Genomic DNA, 21,007 nt, shown 5'->3' on the forward strand with positions numbered 1-21,007 from the left:
GCGCTCGCGGAGGCCAGCGCCTTCAGGCCGGTAGCCGCCGGCTTCGGTTCCCGCCGCATTCAGGCTTCGTCCATTTCTGGTCAGTTTCGCGGGTACGGCCGCCGGGGTCTGCGGGAGAGGCCCGGAAAAGACAATGGGCGCATTCTCCAGGCCTCGCGCCTCGGGTGGGGACCTTCGGGATCATCTCCAAGGAACATTTTTCTACCCCCTCCCCGGGTGAGCGACATTCCCGCGTGGGTCAGGTACCCGTCACATCGATGACCGGGACCGGGCTTCATGGAGGGACGGGGTCAGTGCTGCCCTAGCTCCGAAAGAAAGGATTTTGTTTTGCCAGTTATTGTGGTTGCTAATGTCATCATCATCACCACCACCACCACCACTACCACCACCACCATCACCATCATCATCATCATCATCATCATCATATTTTAATTAAAATAATCGTCCAGGAGCGAAGCGGCTTGTCCCTTTTAGCTTCTTCGGGGCGATAACAAAGCAGCGCGGGTTTCCTCCCACCAGCGCTGTTTTTTAAATTGCTGGGTTTGTGGTAGGGAGAGAAAATGGAGAGAGGGACGAACACAGAGACTCCGTCCTAAAGCAAAAATTAACCCCGACCTCAGACACCGGGCATGACTGGATTCCTCCTTGTTCCCACACCTCCCCCCTCATTTGGATTAGAAGAGGAGAAAGAAAATCTCCCGCATTGAACTGAAACCGCAGAGAATAATTATTACTGTATTTCCACTAAAGCCGGGGCAAAAAGGAGGTGGCCTTAGCAATTAATCCAAGACTTCAATGTGTGACCATAAACTGGACAATTTAGGCAAAACAAATTAAACAAACCTTCCGGAGGGAGGGGGAAAAAGGTGAACTAAATTTCACTACCGCTACACCCTGGGAAGCAGTACTGGATTTATTTTTACCCTCCCTCCTTTCCTTGTTTATTGCTGAAAAGAATTACTAAAATTCTCCCCTTCTCTGGCGATCTGAATACCGATAAATCGAAAATCTTGTGTAGGGATCGTTGAGGGAAAGGCGAGGGCCTTTCTTTCTTTTTCCCTTTCTTTTCTTTTCCTTTCTTTCTTTCTGTTCTTTCTTTTCCTCCTCTCCCTCTTCTTTTTTTCCCCCCCTTAATCTATAGGAAGAAAAAAAGGGACCGGGATACATCAGATATCCCCCAACCCACCCCTTTCTCTCAGATCTGCGCCGTTCAGACTGTATCCCTTCGGGAAAGTAGCCTTTGGAATTGGGTTCTGGTTTCGCTTTGGGTTGGAGGTGGGCAGGTGAGAGTCATGAAGAGAATGGGGTTCTCAGAGGTTCTGTCCCACTGACCAGGGTCTGAAGATTGGATCCCCCTTTCCGGACACACACCCCGCTACCCACCCATGCCAGGCTGCGGACGACTCCGCGCTGTGGCCACAGCTCCGGCCTGACTTCGGTTCCCGAGCCAACGGCGTAGACGAGTCTGCTTAGAAAACAAACGGCCACACTGAACCAGACATCCCGGTTGGAGGGTCCGATAACGTTCCGGGCAGTCTGCGGCGGGGTTGTTGTTGTTGGACTAGATAGTTATTCCTGATTGGTCAGGTGTAGGGTTCTTTTTTATGGGGGTGCGGGGGAGGCTTCAAACACCTGCAGGTTGGGGGCGGAAAGCTGCTGGCGATTCCCGGGGCGGGTTGGCGAGGACATGAGGTAATTCCCAGCCATTGACCCCCATTTCTCTCTCTCCCTCCCTCTCGCCCTCCCTCTTTCTCTCCACCCCCATCTTTCCTGGAAACTCGCTTTGGGCGCGGCAGACCGCCCAGGACCACACCGCGGCCTAACTGCTGGTCTCTCAGTGAGAGAGGGGGAAAGCAAAGACCCCTTTCCACAACCTGGACCTCGGCTCCCGCCACTCTCCTGCCGGAGGAGGAGTGGAGATCCTATTCAGAGGGGCCGCTCTCTCTAAATATGCCCCAGGTGAGTTTTTGGGGAATAGTACTGGTGGAAACAGTCACCAGGAAGGCCTTGGGATCTGGCCTGAGGTGGGGAAAGCTTGGGACAGAGGACAGTCCAGTTTCAGATTGGGGAGGAGTAGGGGAGGAAGAACCCAGAGCTGGGAATCCGGGATCTGACTCTGCCATTGACTGTGGCCTCTGTGCCACTGTGGCTTCCAGCAGGGCCCTTTCCTGACCCTGGGTGAAAACAGCTAGTTGGACTTAGTCCCCCCACCCCCACCCCAAAGTCCCCCTCTGTCCTGGTTCTGTGGACGTTTCACAAGGCTCATAACTCTGGGACGGCTATATCCGGATAGCGCAAGCTGTGTGCGCCCGGGGCTCTGGCAGGAAGAAGGCCGCAGCCATCCTGGCTAACGCAGTCCCAACTCGGGTGGGCCCAGGCTGGGGCCTAAGGCCTAGGGTGGGGCCGCGTTCAAACACCCCTCCACTCCAGTAGCAGCGGGAAAGTGGTGCTGTTCATGGGCGATTTTGGTTTGTGTGCAGGCTTGGGGCTCCCCCAGGGGGTCATGCGGGTGTGGATGTAGTATCAGGGACCAGAGGCTGTGTTTAAGGCGGTGGCTCTAGCCGGGGCATGGCGGAGGCTGTTTTCACATAAGAAATTTTCCTTGCTGGGAAGTGGGAGCTGCGGGAGACCAGGTGCCTGCCCCCCCAGGAGCTCTCGGGTTCCCCTGTCTTGTTCAGACACACATGGAAGTGATCGGGCTGGCTGTCTGGCAACAGGAGATGAGCCGGTGTAGGGGGCTTCGAGCTGGGTCTTGGTTGCACAAAGAGGAGTTGTAATGGTCCAATAGTCTAGTGCTGTTCGGTTCGAAATCTGAAATCTTCTCACCTCCTTCTTCATTTTCCCTAATAAAAACAAATAAACGTCACTCAGGCTTTCCTTTTAATAATCTTAACCAAAGCCAAGTGATGGGGTTTAGTCACCGACCACCGAAAGTGCTTGTGAGTTCTCTGGCAGCTTCCTCGAGAGCCTGGACCTCTGGCCTGGGTGATCCTGGTTGCAGACGAACTGGCAGGGTTTTCCTGAGGTCCTGGGAGGGGCGGGGAGAGGCTGACCACAGACCCCTGGGGACCAATCATAGGTTTTTGGGGGGGCTCAGAGATATAGATATTTATAGGCGTCTGGAGAGGGCATTTGGGGCCAGAGTCAACTCATCTGAAATACGTGCTCCCCTTGCCCCTCTGGGATCTGCTCCTACTCAGAGTCTCGGAATTAATCAGAAGGTACAAATGTGTCATATGGAGAGCTTGAGCTCATTCTGGCAATTGCTGAGTGAACCGTTTGTCACTCGGTTAGAAGCTGGGACTTAAGCACATGTCACTGGGCGCACAACGGTGCCTGGGGACAGTAAGGTAGGGAGCCAGCTCCCTGGGGCTTGTATGTTTTGCCAGAGGACAGTATATTTCTAATGCATTTCACTGTCGCAGGGGAGCCAGGAAGTCTCCAATGGTATACCTCCGGTGCATTTCTAGTGGCTGCAGTGTCTTGACGGTCGGTCCCATTCTGTGGATACAGACCTATTGTTTCCACCATGATCATAAACTCGTTTCCAGTGAAGTGTTGCGGACCTACTGCCTTTGCAGCCAGGGTACACCAGGTCTGGGGGAATTTTGTCGTTTTGGGGCGCTGCCCATGGGGCTGGCAGAGCTAGGGCAGTAGCTTAATCTGAATGGTGATTCTCCATCAGCTGTGTGTCCGGTGGCAATTGAGCTGAGCTACTGAGGAGGTTTCAGAAGGTCTGGTCTCTCTTCTGGGGTGGGAGGATGGTTCCCAGGCCGACTCCAGCCCAGAGTGGTGCAGTGGCAGAATGGCTGCCAGGAATGATCAGATGGACTCTGCTTGGTGCTGAGTTGGATTTTTGTGTATTTGTTTTCTGCTACAAAATACCCCAATTATATAATTCCGACAGCAGAAGCCTTATTTTGAACATCTTATGAAGCCTGTTGAGTTGGTTATATTTTTATTGTTGTATTAAAACTCACAAGCATTTCCACACTCTGGACCCAGAGTCTCATAGTTTTTCTGTTTTCATTCTTGCGGGGGTGGGGGGTGTGTGTGTGGCGGGTTATGGAAGAACTGGAGGGAGCGGTAGTGGGGAGTGGAGCCTCGGCCTGCGGTCACCCAGGAGTATGGTTGAGGAGGAGAGGACTGTCCTTGGCTGGTGGGGGGGGGGGGCAGGATATATGAGAGGGTGTATATGGGAGGATAACAAAGACAGAGCGAGACTGGAGTGCTAGTCCTGCTCTGTGGCAAACAGGCGAGTGTGACCTTGGGCAAGGTAGTCTCCTTGCGGGCCCAGTCTCCCAGTCCATAATAATGTTTACTTGAGCATTTGCACAGTGCTTTTAAATGCATATATGAGGTACTCCTCCCATTTCCCAGAGGACAACACCGAGGTAGGAGAGGGGGATGGGGGAGTGCTGGAGGAGTTCAGCAGCCATCATGACACCCCTTCGCCCCACACTCCTGGATGGGAGCCCAGACCCCAGTGGCCTCAGGAGCACCCTTTGAACGTCGGGGCTTCACACTGCCTCAGGCAGGCTTCCCTTCTAGACCCCACCTCACTTTTGAGTCCAGCTGAGCAGAAGAGGGTATAGTGTGCGAGAAGGTATGGCCTGGATCATCTTCTTCCCTTCCTTATGTCCCATCTCCAGTCCCGGGAGGAGTAAAAGTAAAGGGCCACTGGGGTTTCCGGCGGCTACACAGAATACAGGTGGATTCGCTGAGTGTAGGCGGACGCCCCCGCAGGGGTGAATATGTGTTGAAAGGGAGAGCTGGCTCCTCCGGATAATTCTCTGCCAGCTCTGATCCCTCTTGCACCCCCACCCCCGCACCAGGTTTCTGGGTGTATGTGTGTGGCGGTAGGCTGGGGGCAGGTATTGCCGAAAGGCAAGGGAGGTTCGAAAAGCACCCCACCTCCGCGCGACAGGTTCCCCGCCAAAACCAAAAGGGGGGCGGGAAGAACACGGTCGGGGATTTGTTCCCTCCTCTTCCCTTGCGGCCTGAGAAGGGGCACGGGGTGATATTTCTTTCTCGCCTCTTTCTACATTTCCTTCCTCCTTTTCCCCCCTCTGTTTTTCTTTCGCTGGCTGTATTCCTTTTCATCCAATGTCTTTGTGGTCCTTCTCCACCTCTGTCCTTTTGGCCCTCAGTCTCTGTCTCCCGGGCACCCTCCTCCCTTCTCCCAAACCAGAGGCCCCCTTTCCCTCCCGCCCCAGCACTGCGGGCGGGTGTGTGTCCACGTGGCGCTAAGTTTGTCCGCTTCTTCTCACGTTTCGGTGCGTGAGTTTCTCTCTGCCTTTCACCCCCTCCCCCACCCCCCGCTCCGATCCCACCCCACGTGGATGGGCTGGGGGCGGTGGTCAGAGCGAGTGTCCGCTTGTCTGTCTGCCCGCAGGATGACGGAGCGGCCGCCGAGCGAGGCGGCACGCAGTGACCCCGCGCTAGAGGGACGGGACGCGGCCGAGGCCCGCATGGCCCCCCCGCACCTGGTCCTGCTGAACGGCGTCGCCAAGGAGACGAGCCGCGCGGCCCCGGCGGAGCCCCCGGTCATCGAGCTGGGCGCGCGCGGCGGCGGCCCGGGGGGCGGCCCCGCCGGTGGGGGCGGCGCCGCGCGAGACTTAAAGGGCCGCGACGCGGCGGCTGCCGAAGCGCGCCATCGGGTACCCACCACCGAGCTGTGCAGACCTCCTGGGCCCGCGCCCGCCTCGGCCCCCGCAGAGCTGCCCGGTGACGGCCGCATGGTGCAGTTGAGCCCGCCCGCGCTGGCGGCCCCCGCCGCCCCCGGCCGCGCGCTGCTCTACAGCCTCAGCCAGCCGCTGGCTTCTCTCGGCAGGTCAGGGCCGGCGGGAGGGGCGGGTGGGCAGGAGGCATGGGCGCCGGGGCTCCCCTTCCGCACGTCGGGAGCCGGCTGCCCTCCTCCCGGCGGTGCAGTGCGGCTGAGCGCTCGGAGAGAAGGGGAGAGGGGGACGTTTTACACCCGGGGTCGGAAAAGTCTGGCTGGAGACCCCGTGCAAGTGAGGAACGAGCCCTCTGCTAGTGTGTGTGTGTATGTGTGCGCACGCGGGGGGCAATGTGCAGGTGCCTTGTTAACGCGGCGTGCTGGGAGCTTGGAAGCCGAAGAGGGGGAGTACCGGCACGCGGCTGGCTGTGAGCAGAAGCGCGGGGCGCTGCCCGGTGGTGGTGGTGGTGGTGGTGGGGTGGACAGGAGGAGTCTGAGTGTGAGTACCAGGAAGGAGTGTGTCTGAATGCGCTCCGCTGTGAAATTCTTCTGGAAGCTGCAGCCCTCTGTGGACAGGTAAGAGATGTGCATCTGAGGGTGCTTGCAAGAGGGCTCCCTCCTCTGAATCTCCCCGCCAGGGCCCGCCTGGGGAATGGATCCCTCCCTCCTCTCCGGAGCTCCTCTGCCCCTAGCTGCGATCTCTGGGCAGGACCTGTGCTCCCTTTGGTGTGAGGGTATCCATTTCCCTGCTGGGGCCACTGAGGTGGTGGAGAGCAGGAGGCACGGTTGGGGTGGGGACAGGAAGATGAGGCAGGGAGAGACAGTGGGGGGCAGTCTGTGAGTCTGTGGGACACTGGAGGAAGAAGCTACGGAGAGTCGAGTGGGTGATGGGGGGGCATGTCAGTGGGGCTGAGTCAGGGTTTCCTGTCTGTTGTCTGTCCATGGGCCCCATGGGGCTGGAGTGAAGGTGGGGTGAAGTTGGGGGTAAGGGACAGGGTGCCCTTATGTGGTGCAGGAATTGCACACTCCCAGGTGTGAAGGCCGTGTCTGCCTGTGTGAGCACCTGTTTGGGAGCGGAGGTGTCTATGGATTGTGCACTTGTATGTGGGGGGTGTATGTTCACTTTTGTTTGCTCCCTGTGTTCACCATTAATTCTGTGTGTGTGTGTTTGTGTGTGTCTGAGTGTGTGTGTGTAGGGGTGTGTGGCCACCCTCCCCTTGTTTGTCTCACCACAGAGAGAGGCCGTGGGTGTTGTGTGTGTGTGTGTGTGTGTGTGTGTGTGTGTTTCATGCTCCTTCTATCCCCAGTTCCGATGTGAAGGGACCAGGGTTGCCCTTGTTTTTTTTTTTTTTTTTTTTTTAAGGACAATTGCTATTTTTTTTCTTTTTTTTTTTTTAATTTATTTATTATTATTATTTTTATTTATTTATTTTTTGGCTGTGTTGGGTCTTCGTTTCTGTGCGAGGGCCTTCTCCAGTTGCGGCGAGCGGGGGCCACTCTTCATCGCGGTGCGCGGGCCTTTCACTGTCGCGGCCTCTCTTTGTTGCGGAGCACAGGCTCCAGACGCGCAGGCTCAGCAGTTGTGGCTCACGGGCCCAGTCGCTCCGCGGCATGTGGGATCCTCCCAGACCAGGGCTCGAACCCGTGTCTCCTGTATCGGCAGGCAGACTCGCAACCACTGCGCCACCAGGGAAGCCCTGCCCTTGTTTTTTGGGGCGGGGGCTCAAGAACATGTGGGGAGGATCTGTGTGGAGCCTCTCTCTCCCCTCCACCCACATGTGATCTTGTGATCTGCCTGCTCCCTCCCACAGTGGGTTCTTTGGGGAGCCAGATGCCTTCCCTATGTTTGCCACCAACAACCGAGTGAAGAGGAGACCCTCCCCTTATGAGATGGAGATTACTGATGGTGAGTCTACCCCCCGCCCCACTTGTGTACTCACTCCCTCAAGCTGTTAGAACCCTGAAGGAGGGATCATCGGGGACTACTCCCTAGGTGTCTCACATAGATGGGCAGCTCTCTTGGAGCCAAGAGAAGCTGTCGAAGTCCTCGCCCTATTGACCTGGGACTAGGGGAGGTCATGGGTGGGGCTGGGGGTTGCCACACTCATAGTCCTGGGAAGAGAGTGCATGGGAGTGAGGACACGCTGTGGCGCTTAGCCCAAACCTCACGTCAATTGTAGTCCCCACTCTAGCTCCATTCCTACAGTTGGTAAGGATCCCCCGGGAGGGCAGAAACACACAGTGTTTCTAAGCACCAGCCTCCAGGGATTCTCTGTATCTCCTCCCAAGTCCTCTTTGGAGTCTGAAGTCTTCTCCCTGCCTGGAATTGCACCTTTTAGGGTCTTGTCCCAGGTCCCTGCAAAGTGGGGCCCTCTTGTCCCCTTTTCCACACTTTGAGCTCAGACTCAGAGCTCCCTTCCTGACATCATAGATTCTACCCTGCTCCCTCCCTCCCCCCCCAACCCCAAAGGCCTCAGCACTTTTAATGTGAACTACCTGAGTAGTCTTTGGTCCCGAACTTGGGGGAAGGAGTTGGATGAGTGGGAAATTTGGAGGACCCCCTCCCTCTTCCCAAGGTTGACTAGATGTAGTAGATGGGGCCCAGCACCAGGGGGCCAGGAGAGCAGGCTCTTCAGAGCTGAGGGACTTCCTGGAGCTCCTGGTGCACACCGGAGGCCTTGGAGCCAGACTGGGATTTCTGCAAGTTGCTGGTGGGAGGGATGTATATTGAGCTGGGGCTTCTGGAGGGGATCCCTCTGTGGTGTTCTGGAGAGGAGGCAAGCTAGCATCTGGACAAGGAACAGATCTCAAAAGACCCAGCCAGCCTGGGGCACAGGGGTGTAGGGCCAGGAGGGAAGGGTGTTGGAGTGTCAGTGCTGCTAGGTTAGAGACAGGAGGTGGGTGTACCAAACAGGAAGTAGGCAAGACCAGCCCTGAAGTTCCCCAGGGAAGAGGCATTTTCTACAAAGGTCAGAGACAACAGAAATCAGGCACAGAGGAAGGGGCAAGGGGTGAGGGTTTGGGGGGAGTGCAGGAGTGTAGAGAGGCGATTACCCATAAATGATGCCAATATTTACCAAGCACCTACTCTGTGCCCTGCCAGCATGAGACAGAGGACCTGGTGGGAGGTACAGACTCAGGAAAGAGGAAGGTGTGGAGAGGTGGGTGGTTCTCTGGAAAAGACCAGAGAGGAATAGACAGAAATGGAGGTGAAGGGAAGGGTGGAGGGGTGCAGGATATGTCCACAGGATTTTGAAATCAGAGATTTAACCGAAAGGAGTCCATAAAAGTGGAGCTAACACAAGGTCTAAAGCCAGGACTTGATGTGCATTCCTGTTGCTGAACTTTTCTGGGCCTCGTTTTTCTCATTTGTAACGTAGGGAGAATAATAGCTTCCTCACAGGTTGTTGAAGGAGCACAGTGGGGTAAAGTGCTTTTAGGGCCTGGCTTGGGGTAGGCGCGGCTTCTGGAGTCTGTGTAGCTCTAGCTGTGACAGCAGCCATAATGCCTCTCTCCCCACCTAGGAGCTCCCTCAAGATCAGCCAGCTTCAGCCACAGAGCAGTGGTCCTCCTGATGGCACAGCTGAGGGACTCCCCTCTGTCTGTCCTGGAGGCCGGAGAACAGCAAGTTATTTCCTCTGAGGCGCCCAGGGTAGGACTGCCCAGCAGGTGTGCTGTGTTTTTCCCAGCCTGGGTCTGGCCTTTGGCAAAGAGTCAGCTGGGCTGGGGCCTGCTGGGGTTTGGAAAGATAGCTCTGAGGCACTGTGGGCAGAGGATGAGTGATTCTCCCTGGGGGAAACGTGGTGTGTGTGTATGTGTGTGTAAGACTGGTGTGTGTATTTGTAAGACAGAGATGATCAAGTGGGAAGTGTCGGCACAGATGAGCTGGGTTGCAGAGGCAAGGTCTGCCTCCGTCCTGGCCGCAGTCTCCCTAGCTGTGAAATGAGCAATGGGTCTTAGGTGATGTCTTCTCTCCTACCCAGCTTTCCACGTTCTGAGATCCGGTTCCAGGGTCATCAGAAGAGGGCAAGCAACCATCCCAGTACTGGCAGTTCCTTCAGTGCTCAGAGCTTCCTGAGGACTGCCAGGAGCTGGCTCTGTGCCTCAGGGTTGCGGAAGGAAGCGGCCGCCTCAGCCCAGGAGCCTGGGAGCGCTAGCGGGGCGCTCCTCTGCCTTTCCTGGCTTTGGGAATCCCAGGTCACGCTTGGACATTTAGTGCAGTGCTTTGTATACTGTAGGTGCTCGATACATGCACGCTGGTTTCTGCCCCTGCTCTGCAAGTCTTAGTACACGAGCGCTAGTGAATACTGTTCTAGTCTGTGATCAGTGCACTGTAGACATGGGGAGACGGAGGCAGCCCTCAGACGCCTGCCTAGAGCCTCAGGCCATGCCTGTGCGTGGCTGTCTCTCCACTCCTCTCCTGGGGGAGAGAGCCCGCAGGGTAGGTCATTTCCCCACCACTCTCTGCTCTCTCCTCCATTCCGCACCTGCCAGCATGATCAGTTAGTCAGCAAATATTTATTAAGCTCCTACCTACTCTGTGCTTCCATCACCCTTAGAATAAAATCCCCACATCTTACCGCAGGGCCCTATGGGATCTGGACTCAGCCTACTCTGATCTTACCCACACTAATCTAGCCGGGCTGGCTTCAGCCATTTTCCAGCTCAGGGCATGTGCACATGCCCTTCCAACTTCCCTTCCTGTGTCTGGCTGGCTCTTCTTTAGCCTTAAGTTCTTCCCTTATAGATGTCATCTCCTCCGAAAGGCTGTCCCCAACCACCTCAGGTAAACATGGCAGCTCCTTTCCATCTTTCATTTACATTCAGCTTCCTGTTTGTTTCTTATTTGTTTGCTGATTGTTCATTATCTGTCATCCCCATTAACATGTAAGCTCCACGAGGGCAGGGACTCTGTGTACCCTTATTCCTTAATGCCTAGCACAGTGCCGGTTGTCAGTAAATAATTGATGAATGGATAATAATAGCTAACATTTATTGAATGTTTCATCAGAGCCAGGTATTATCTTAAGTACTTTAACTGTATTAGTTGTTAGATCCACAAGACAATCTTATGACTTGAGTTACTAGTATTATCTCCATTTTACAGGTGATGAAGCTAAGGCACAGAGAGTTCAGGTAAATTGCCCAGAGTTACTATCTAGGGAGTAATAGTCAGGAATTGAACCCAGAAAGTCTGGCTCCAGAGTTTAATCTTTCTAACTAGTGCCATATGGCTTCTTAGCACAAGTGAATGAATGAATGAATGAATAATATATGGTTCCTGTCCTCAAATGTCTCACAGCTCAGAGAGGGGGGCAAACATGGAAACATACAGTGATGATCAAGAGTGATGGAGATTACAGGATTATAGGGCCGTGGTGGTTGGTTAGATCTGTCTGGAGGGGTTGAGGGAAGTTCTCAGAGAGGAGGAAACAGATAAACAGGGTTTTGAAGGACAAGTAAAGAGTTTTCTGAGTAAAAGGAAAGAGGGCATTCTGGGTTTTCCAAATTTCCAGGTGGATGGCTTCTCTGCTTCCCCACAGGAGAAGACGCCCTGGGGGATCCCCGACCCACTGTCCTAACCCTTGTCCTCCTACCTCCAGGTCCCCACACCAAAGTCGTGCGGCGCATCTTCACCAACAGCCGGGAGCGATGGCGGCAGCAGAATGTGAACGGGGCCTTCGCTGAGCTCCGCAAGCTGATCCCCACGCATCCCCCAGACAAGAAGCTCAGCAAGAATGAGATCCTCCGCCTGGCCATGAAGTACATCAACTTCCTGGCCAAGCTGCTCAATGACCAGGAGGAGGAGGGCAGCCAGCGGGCCAAACCTGGCAAGGACCCTGCGGTGGGGGCTGGTGGAGGGGGTGGTGGCGGAGGGGGCGCTGCACCTCCAGATGACCTACTGCAGGACGTGCTGTCCCCGAACTCCAGCTGTGGCAGCTCCCTGGACGGGGCAGCCAGCCCGGACAGCTACACCGAAGAGCCGGCACCCAAGCACACGGCCCGCAGCCTCCATCCTGCCATGCTGCCCGCCGCGGATGGAGCCGGCCCTCGGTGATGGGTCTGGGGCCACCCAGGACCAGCCAGGAGGGTGCCCTCAGGCCACGGGCACCATGGGCTTTAGGGCAGGTGGGGTGAGGATTGGGCAGCTCTGAAGCAGGGCATGGACTTTTGATGAGCTTTCCTTGATGTCTGAACTGTGGGAAGTCCCAGCTGCCTCTGGGGCTGGCTTTCCTGTTTCCTGCCTCAGTAGGAGAACAGAAAAATGGAGCAAAGTGGTAGGTACTTTTTATGAAGATGGCACGGTCTTCCCCCTTTTCCAAATCCCTAAGACTTCTCAAGTAAGAGGCTGGAGTGGCATTGCTTTTGGCCTGGCGCATGGGAGCCTGTCTTGGCTGAGACCTGGGGTTGTCAGCTCTCTCCTGAGGCGTCCGGCAGCCTCTGCCTTGCCTTTAGCCCCTCCCAAGCTGGCTGGGGTGGCTTTTGTGGCCACACTGTCCAAATATATAGGTACCCAATAGCTGCCCATTTCTCGAGCCCCATCTTCACCCAGGCCCCTGTTGGTCCATCCAGCTTGCCAGTGCTGCAGAGAGTCACAAGCCTCGAGGTGCCTTCTTCAGGGCCTGGTTGAAGAAGACAGCCAGTGGACAGCCTGCTCTCGACTAGCTGGGCCAGAGGGTCAGAAACCCAGAAGCCCTTACTTCTTGCCCTGGGGATCGAAGCTCTGCTTTCTCCCCACTGAGACTTGCCTTCCTCATCCTTGTGGCTGTGGGGACTGAGTCTGCGGCTGTGAGCGTGCCCTGTGAGCTTTGTTCGAAGGCAGACAAAGGAGAAATGATGAGAGTGAAATTGAGCAAGAGCTATTTGGGGCACGTGGGCTTCAAATCGTGGTGGTGTCTCAGAGCTACCTGCCTTGCGTCCTCAGCGACACGTCGCGGTTCATGCAGGGAGCAGATGCCAGTGTGCTGATCGGTGTGTGTGGGTGCTGAGAGTAGACGTGCGGCCCCGTCTCGCGTTCTAGCTCCTCAGAGGGGCCTCCCTGCTGCAGGATGTCTGTTTGCTGACGGTCTGGTCTGTGTCCTGAAACTGAATCGACAACAAACTCTGTCCTATGAATTCCTGGCATGTGGGATTTTGCTTGACTTCAGGTATTTGTGGGATCTCTAGGTCTTGATATGACCCAGGATCTAGCCCCACTTCTAGGGCCCGGGGAGCCCAGTGAGAGACCAGGCCCTGGCGGAGACCCAAACACATTGACATTCACTTAGCAGAACCTTCGGCATCCCTGAGTGCACAAATTTTGGTCCTCAAGGGTGTGTATGGGAGGCTGGCGTGACGCAGTAGGAGTGCTCCCCGCCAAAAGTTGTACATGACATTTTTGTAAATCAAATCCTTATCTTCACCTTTTAAAGAAATACTGCCACAAGTCCCTTGGTAAAGTGGAGAATCCTTTTGTAGAGTGGACTGCTGCTCCCTCATTGACCTCCCGTGTCAATCCAGATGGTGGAACATGGTTTTCTTAAGGTGAGGCCTGCCTGTGACCCACATCCCAAGCCCCTGGAACAAACTGCACACAAGTCCTACATACCTGTCATTGTGCCCTCACGTCACCCCAGCCGGCTCTGACCAGGCTCTGCCTTTGAGGTCAGAGGGAAAACAATGCTCTGACTTTGCCCTGTCCATAGCAATGTGGAAGAACCAGCGCTGCCGCTGTCGGGAAAGACCCTCACACCTTATGGGCTCCAGCCTGGGGGCTCGCCCTCACCATGGCAGGACCTTGGGGACAGCCACATGCCCATGGGGAATGATCCCTGCTCTCCTCCCCTTCCTTTTAAGTTGTGAGAGGTCCAGTTTGTGGGGGTGGGAGCAACATGGTTAACCCTTGTAGCACTCTCTCTGTCCCATTTCAGCGCTGCCCCCCCCCCCCCCAGTCATATTTTGATGAACATTAGGATTCATTCCTTTCTGATACTTGGAAGCTCCTGTGAAAAATCCCATCTGTCTAAAGATGGAGCACCTATTCTAGGTCCTAAGGCTGTGTTTGCTTCCGGTGGATTAATTTGACCTGGGAGTGAAAAGTGGCCACGGTGAGCATAGGTGGATGGGTTTTAGGAGATGGATCACACATTCCATGAGGAACTCCAGCTTCTGGCTTCCTCTTCTCTCAGACTTGCAGTGTGACCTGGAAAAGTTCTCTCTCTGAAGGTCAATTTCTCGTAAATACCCTGGCTTGGCCTGTGTCCTAGGGCGGTGGTGTGGACTGAATGGAATCATGAAAGTAGAAGCATTTTGAGGCTGTACGGAACTCTGTCCCCCTCACTATCATTCCTGCAGTGGGGTTTCCCACCCTGAGTCCGGGACCTAGGCAGTGGGCCAATCTACCTGTCTCCATAGCATTTGGGTAATTTAGGTTCTAAACCACTTGAGCCTGAGTTATCTAGGTTATCCTTATCTCTCCAGATTGACCTCATTTCAGTCTCATTCCAAAGCAAGGCACAGGAGAGAGACTAGAAAAGAGATGGGAACAGAGGCAGAATATGTAAAAAGTACAACAGCTACCCAAGACAGGCCTGGGTAGGGGTGGGCAAAGCTTCGTGTCTTTGTTAAGAACTAGAAAAGATCCATAATTTTCACTTTCCTTTCCAGCACCTCCCCCCACCATAGTCTTCTCCTTCCTCTGCCTCCTCTTCACCCATGAACATTCTCCATCCAAGAATAATATCTGTACAAAAAGGAAAAAATGTAAAGGTAAAAAAACAGGAGGAGGACAAAGATGATTGTTAATGACTGGAGGGAATCACGTCTTTTAAGACAAATTCGTATTCTTTTATTTGTAGTGGCAAACGACAAGATGGTACAACCTTTATCCTTTTCCGAAAGCAAAACAAAGGGCACAGCATCGGTAGTCAGCCGACACCTGTCTCGGCCTTTGGGGGTGGTCGTGTCGTACTTGTGATGTCAATGGTACGTGGCCCCCGCCGAAGGCTTGCCCCCCAGCCCATGTACATAGCGCATCGTTCCTGCGGGCGGGCCCAGCACTTTCCGTCAATGTTGTACTGTACGTGATGCATTGCGTTGGTCTCTGCATTTTTCTGCAGAAGAGGAGTAACCGCTCCAGGTACCTTGACCTTTGTACAGCCCAGAGGCCAACACTGTGGGCGTGTGACTCTTTAGCGACAAAACCCATGTGGTGATGATGTGTGTATATATATAAGGATATATTGGGAAGATTTCTAAATAAAAATTTTACAAAGGGGCCTAGACTCTGTGCTTGCATGTTGCACCCCTAGGACTGAGAGTTGGGACTTTAAAGGAAAGGCGTGGCACGAACCTGTCTCCCCTGATAATGGGTTCTCCCGGGGTGGGCTCCCACCTTCTACCCTGAGGCTCCCCCCCTTAGGGTTTCCATTCTTTTCCCTCTGCCAGGCCTCACGGAGGGGGTGCCTCTTCTTAGTGCTGTGCACGCACACTTCGGGCACGGGACCTCAGGCCGGAGAGTCTTCTTTGCGTGTTGGGTTCAGCTCCGTGGCTGGGGCAGTGGCTTTTATTATAGGTTCAGGACAGATTAAGTTCTCACCAGAGGATGGTCCCAGGCTCCCCAGTGACTCAATGGAGGCTGCTCTTGAGGACTGGGGGTGCGGGTCTTACGTGGGGCTCAGCGACAGAGGCTGAGGCTTTGGGAGCAGTGAGTGGAGGCTCAGGCAGAGAGCCACCGTTCAGAGGCAGGGACTCTGGATGCCGGTGAGGCCTCTGCATGCAGACTGTTGGATCTTCGGGAACCTCAGTAGGTCAGGTAGGCGCTTCCAACGAAGTACCAATCCTTCTTTCTTTCGTTCATTTAGCAAATATTTATTGAGCTCCTATTGGGCCAGGTATTGTTCTAGGTACTAGGATCTAGCAGTGAAGAAAACCAAGATCCCTGTTTTTGTGTCACTTAAATTCTAGGAGGGAGACAGTAACCCACAGACACACACAGCCATATGAATATGTTGATTGTATAGTAGGTTAGAAGGTGGTTAGTATTAAGGGAAAAAGATGTGCCAAGGGGGGAGCTCAAGGGGCCCACAGATAACTTTGGCTCTTTTGGGGTGAGCCTTGCTCATCCTGCCAGGCTCTGATCTTGGCCGCCCCTGTTCTGGAGGTGCTTCCAACCGTTGCTAGGAGGGCAAAGGCACAACAGGGCATGGGGATACTGCTCTGGCCTGTAGGGAAGCTCCTCGGCTTTTGAAAGACGCCAAGTGTGCCTCTCGCCAGCCCAGAGCAAGGAGGTCCCTGGGCAGAGAGATGGTGAAACTCAGTCATGGGATGGGGAGACCAGTGGGAGTGGGCTGCAGGTCTTGGCGCTGGTGGTGGGAGCAGCATGGTGAAGGGACATGAGAGACAGGGCAGGGCAGTCAGAGGAGTAGGAGAACTCCTGGGAGAGTGTGAGTGTGGTGTGTCAGAGGCTAAGGCCAAAGGGTGTTTGGGGAAGTGGTTAGCCAAGCCCAAGGCAGCCGAGAGGGCAAGCAAGAAAAGGTCTGAGAGTGCTGACTGGATTTGGCAACGTGGAAGTCGCTGGTGGCATTGGTGAGAACAGCAGCAGGGGAGGGGTGGAGGCAACAGTCTGACTGTCATGGACACAGAATCAGAAGGAAGGAGCACCCATTTCCAGAAGGACCTTTCTCAGGAGAGAGCGAGGCAGTCCATGTCCAGAGAGCTCAGGAAGAGCCCGTCAGCTCTGTGGCCACCAGGCAGAAACTACGAGGCTATCAACTGCCCAGGCTGGCTGGTGCCCCATCTCCAGATGGGGAGACTGAGGCCAGAGAGGAGAGGGATCTTCCCAGGGCCACACATCCCATGGACAGTGGCAGGCAGGGCAGGGCCGGGCCTCCTGCCCCCCCAGGACAGGCTGTGCCTGTGAGGGGGAAGGGCAGCCACGGGGCCTCACCCAAATGGTCTCTCCGGCCTCATTTCTCACCACCCGACCCTTCGTTCTCTCTGCTCCTATTGCACTAGCCTTTCTGCACCTGCTACAATTTTTTTTAACTGTCCAGTTTTTGCACTTTTGGTTTCTATCCATCCTCTGTTCCCACCCTCCTTTCATCTAGTTAAGTTGTCTTCAGCATCAGGAGACTGTCCTGACTCACTGGGGTCAGCTGCCTCCTTTGTGTCCCCACAGGCCTTCCTTCACTCTCTGTCTGCTTGTCCACTTATCTGCTTTCCCACTAAAACACGAGCTCCTTGAAGGTGAGGCCGTGCCTGATTTGTCTCCTCGCCTCCAGCGCCCTGTGTCAGACCCGGTATGGGGCCCTTTCAACATTTGCTGAATGAAGAGTTTCCCCTGCATGGAATCTCTCAGCTCGGTGTTGAGGCCAGTGTGGAATGAAAGGGTAGAGGGATGGATGGGTGGGGGGCTGGGTCAATCCTGCAAAGATGCCCTCTGCCTAAAACCATGGTCCTGGGCTGGTCAGGGGCAGACGGACAGCTCTGCCCCCTTGGGCTGGCAGAGGACCTTGGGCTGCTTTGGTTGGTGGATAGGGAGGTGGGGTATGTGTTTTCTTGGGTTGGGCCCCCCTAGCCTGGTTCTCGTACTGGATCCGGGTTGGGGTGAGGTGGGGATAATGAAGATCAGGAGGCTGATGATCTGGTCCGCTCATAGCAGCCTTACCTCCCCACGCTGCCCACTCCCCTTTCCCCAGCTTGCAAAACAACTAACTGTTCCCCAGCAACCAGCTCTCCCCCTCTGGCTGTGTGGCCAGACTGCTGGGGACAGGCCATGGTGCTGGGCACAGTGTCCAGCAGTAGAGGCGCAGCCATCATGACTGTAAGGACAGGAGTCAGTCAGGATCACCCAGGCACCCTCTCTATCGTCCAGAGGAGGAAATGAGGCCCAGAGAGGGTATGGGCTTCACCAAGTTTACACAGGATTTGAATTCAGGTCTGATCCAGAGCCAGTGCTCAGGGCCCCTCAGGAGAGGAAGAAGAAATAGCCAATAGGTAGTTCGTGCTCTTAGAGCAGGTGGGCCTGTGCCAGGCTGGGGGCAGATAGCAGCTCGGTTTGTCCAGCAATCTGCCCAGGACCATGAGCAATCAGTGTGGGCCCTGGAGAGCTTGCCGATAGCTACACGCTCGGCTTGAGGACAGGCTCGCGGGCAGTGAGGACAGTTGATGTGGTGTCAGCTCAGGGAGGGAGAGGCCAGGACATGAATGGGACTGAGCGGGAAAGGCAGCAGGGCCACAGAAAGAGCCTGGCCTTTGGGGTTAAGTTCCAGGGCTGCCGCTTCTTGCGCCTGCTGTGTGACTTAGGGTAAATCACTTAATCTCTCTTAGTCTCAGTTTCCTCATCTGTTAAATGAAGTTATTAACACGTATCTTACAGGACTGTCATGGGACTTCAATAATATATGTAAGTGCTTGTGTTTTGTAGAAAGAACTATTACTATCGCTGGAAATGGGTTTGGGATAGGGCTGTATTTGGAATGGCAGAAGAGAGAAAGAGGGCAGAGGGGAGGTGGGAACATTAATCATTCACAGCAGCAGGAATTCCTCTGGACCTGCCCCATGCTGGGCAATGCTGGGGAGCCAGCAAGGGATCTTCCTTGTCCCTGTCCTCAGGGGGCTTGCAGGCTGGGTGGAAGTGGGATGTAGGGGAAGAGATCCAGAGCATGACAACCCTGGAGGCAAGCGCTGGGAGAGAGAGAGGCCCAGTGGGTGTGGGAGACCTGGCTCTGGCAGTGGAGGCCCAGAGTAAATGTTTGCTGAATTGAAGGAGCCTGGGAGGAGGCTGGGGAAGGCTTCCTAGAGACGGTGTCATTTCCATCCTTCTAGGTGCCTTTGCAGGTTTGCACAGCCTGTCCCGAGCCCCAGCATCTTCTCTCAATGGCAGTTGCAAGCTGCTCCAGGGATGCTGGTCCTCCGTCCTGGAGGCCCCGCTCTTGTCCAGGCCACCTGGGGCAGGGCTGGGCTGCTGGAGCTACCCATGCCCACCAGGATATTCCCTCTGGCTCCTCCTTTCTCTCCCCATTCGCTTGGTCCGAGCCCTGCCTCCCTCCCCAGCCCCTGGCCTTCTCTGTCCACACAATAACAGGATGTGATCCGTTCGAAGAGAGGAAGTGGGGAGGACGGGCAGTGCTGATAGCGAGGTTCTGACTCTCGGCTCTCCGTGCCTCCCCTCCCCTCCCCTTTGGACCAGCCCCTGAGGCCGCCTCCTGTCCAAGGCCCTGCCTGCCTGGGCCTCTCTCTGCATTGGGAGGGATGAGTTTGGGGTCTTCAGGCTTGACTCAGGCCTGTGTAAGCCCACGGAGAGATACACACTGGCCCTCTGCGTGGCCTGCCTCCTGGCTCTGGCTTTGCTGGCCTGGAGACAACTGTCTGAGACGCTGAGACTCAGGGAGACTGACCTGACAAGCTCGGGACTCCAGGGTGTTTTCTGGAGTCTCCAGAGCCTGTGGGTGGGCAGGTGGTTCCCTCAGCATCCACATGAGCAGGGCTTCACCCACCGCCTATTTCCACGTGGGCCTGATCCAAGGCAGCGGGGCAATAGGATCAACCAAGAGGTCCTCATCAAGCACTGACTCTGCTCTGCCTTGCACAGAGTGTGGGATAGGCTGCCATATGGGGAAACTGAGGCTCCGAGAGGCAAAGGGAATGTCTAAACTCAGCATGAACTAGGAGCTAAGCTGGAGCTAGAACCCAGCTGTCCTGACCCCCAACCTGGAGCTGTCTCACCCCCTTAGGCCAGTGCGGTCCAGCAGAACTCCGTGGTGGTGGGCATGTTCTATCTGCCCTGTCCAGTACGGAAGCCGCTCGATCAGAGCGTGCAGCTCTCTGGCACTTGAAATGTGGCTAGTGCAACTGCATAACTGAATATTTAATTATGTTTAATTTGAATTAACCTTAATGTAGACCTGTTAAATTGCCATCTCCTCAGGGAAGAGCCGGTTTTGGTAGAGCGAGGCCAAGGGTCCCCTGGCCCCAGACCTGGGGAGCTTGGGAAGAAGATGTTGGTCGCCAAGGTTAGCCTCACCTGTGCTCAGTGTCTGCAGTTTATACCGAAGGGCTGTGCTTTCAGCTCTGCCATCTCACTGACTCCTCCCAAGAACCCGGTGTGAGAGGACAACCCCCCCCCTTTCCCAGATGAGGAAATTCCGAGGTCAGAGAGGTTAAGCGATTTGGCCAAGGTCGAGTGGCTGAGAGAGAAGCCCAGCTGGGATTCTGACCCGGGCTGTTTGGGGAACCCGTTCCCTCACCCCAATGCAGATGAGCCCCTGAATACTGCCGGGATTACTGAGAGGGGCACCCCCCAGTCCCTGGCTGTTAGTGTAAGACTACTCAGAGGAGCAATCAGAGGAGGGCTGCCCCCCCCATACATTGGTGGGGGGAGGTTTTATTATATGTTATTTTGTGAGTCCCTGTTACGGGGGAGACACAATCTCTCCTGACTCAGTCTCAGTTCTGCAGATGGTGATCTGAAGATAACACCCCCTCCCCCAATTGGCCCCCACCCCCTTCTTATCCCATAACTGCCACCACCCCCTGCCCCCTGCAAGACCCTTGCGTTTCTGAGACCCAGTGGAGCTACGGGACCAGGGTAGAAAACCCTTTCCCACCCCATTCCTGGTGACAGCCCAGCCAGCTGAGACCCGGGAGCCCAGGGTCCTCAGCCCTCCCCAGCTCACCCCCAGCAGCCTGGGACCTATGGTGCTCCCGGGTCCCAGGCTCTGCGGGATCTCGGCGGGGGGAGGGGGGCGGGGGCCAGGCCTTCTGCCCTCTGGCCGTTCCCACACCGGCAGCCCCCAGTTCCTTCTCTCGGCGCTCCGCCCCTTCTCCATCAGTCCCCCGCGAGCTGCCGCCTTCAATGGGCTATCAGGCTTCCTCATCACTCTCACGCCCCCTCCCCACTGCCCCTGAATAGGTGGGATCCAGACAGACACTGGCACTCCCAGCCCCAAGCCCCCAGGCAATCTCTCCCAGGACCTCCTGGGACCTCACAGCTATGATGCCTGCTACCTGCCTTCCATGCTCAAGACTCTAGGTCCTGAGGCTGCAATTCTGTTGTTGAGCAATGACGCATTCTAGAGCAGCGGTCCAAACAAGGGGCGACATGATGTGATGGTCCTGAACTGAGCTAAGATTCGACTCCGTGAGTCTAATGACAGGTAGCAGTTGATGTCTCTACGATCCTCAGGTTCTATCGCCCTAGGAGTTGTCATTCAGGGATCATACGCTTACTGGACTCCCTTTGGCTTTTTGGCGGCCGCAGCAGGTTCCGTGGGGCAATGCAAGGAGAGGCTTATGGGGTAGGCAGAG

General features: G+C 55.4%; 1 protein-coding gene across 13 annotated transcripts; it reads left to right on the top strand.

The window, feature by feature from the left end:
* The first annotated feature begins 1,374 nt into the window (after positions 1–1,374).
* Positions 1,375–20,145, top strand: TAL1 (TAL bHLH transcription factor 1, erythroid differentiation factor). Of its 13 annotated transcripts, none has more exons than XR_014238330.1 (6): positions 1,375–1,514; positions 1,797–1,959; positions 5,396–5,833; positions 7,531–7,625; positions 11,323–14,683; positions 14,818–20,145. XR_014238330.1 is itself a non-coding variant. In XM_082371497.1 (5 exons), the coding sequence occupies exons 3-5, from the start codon at positions 5,397–5,399 to the stop codon at positions 11,775–11,777; spliced, it is 987 nt and encodes a 328-aa protein (XP_082227623.1). In that variant the 5' UTR covers positions 1,375–1,514; positions 1,797–1,959; position 5,396; the 3' UTR covers positions 11,778–20,144. The 13 variants fall into 13 exon arrangements, 4 of the variants coding, with proteins under 4 accessions (XP_082227623.1, XP_082227625.1, XP_082227624.1 ...); XR_014238331.1 differs by having other exon boundaries at positions 11,323–14,467; positions 14,557–20,145; XR_014238332.1 differs by having other exon boundaries at positions 11,323–13,243; positions 14,366–20,145.
* The last annotated feature ends 862 nt before the right edge of the window (positions 20,146–21,007 follow it).

Source organism: Balaenoptera borealis (genome assembly GCF_965194805.1).
Source record: "Balaenoptera borealis genome assembly, chromosome: 1".
Classification (NCBI taxonomy): Eukaryota; Metazoa; Chordata; class Mammalia; order Artiodactyla; family Balaenopteridae; genus Balaenoptera; species Balaenoptera borealis.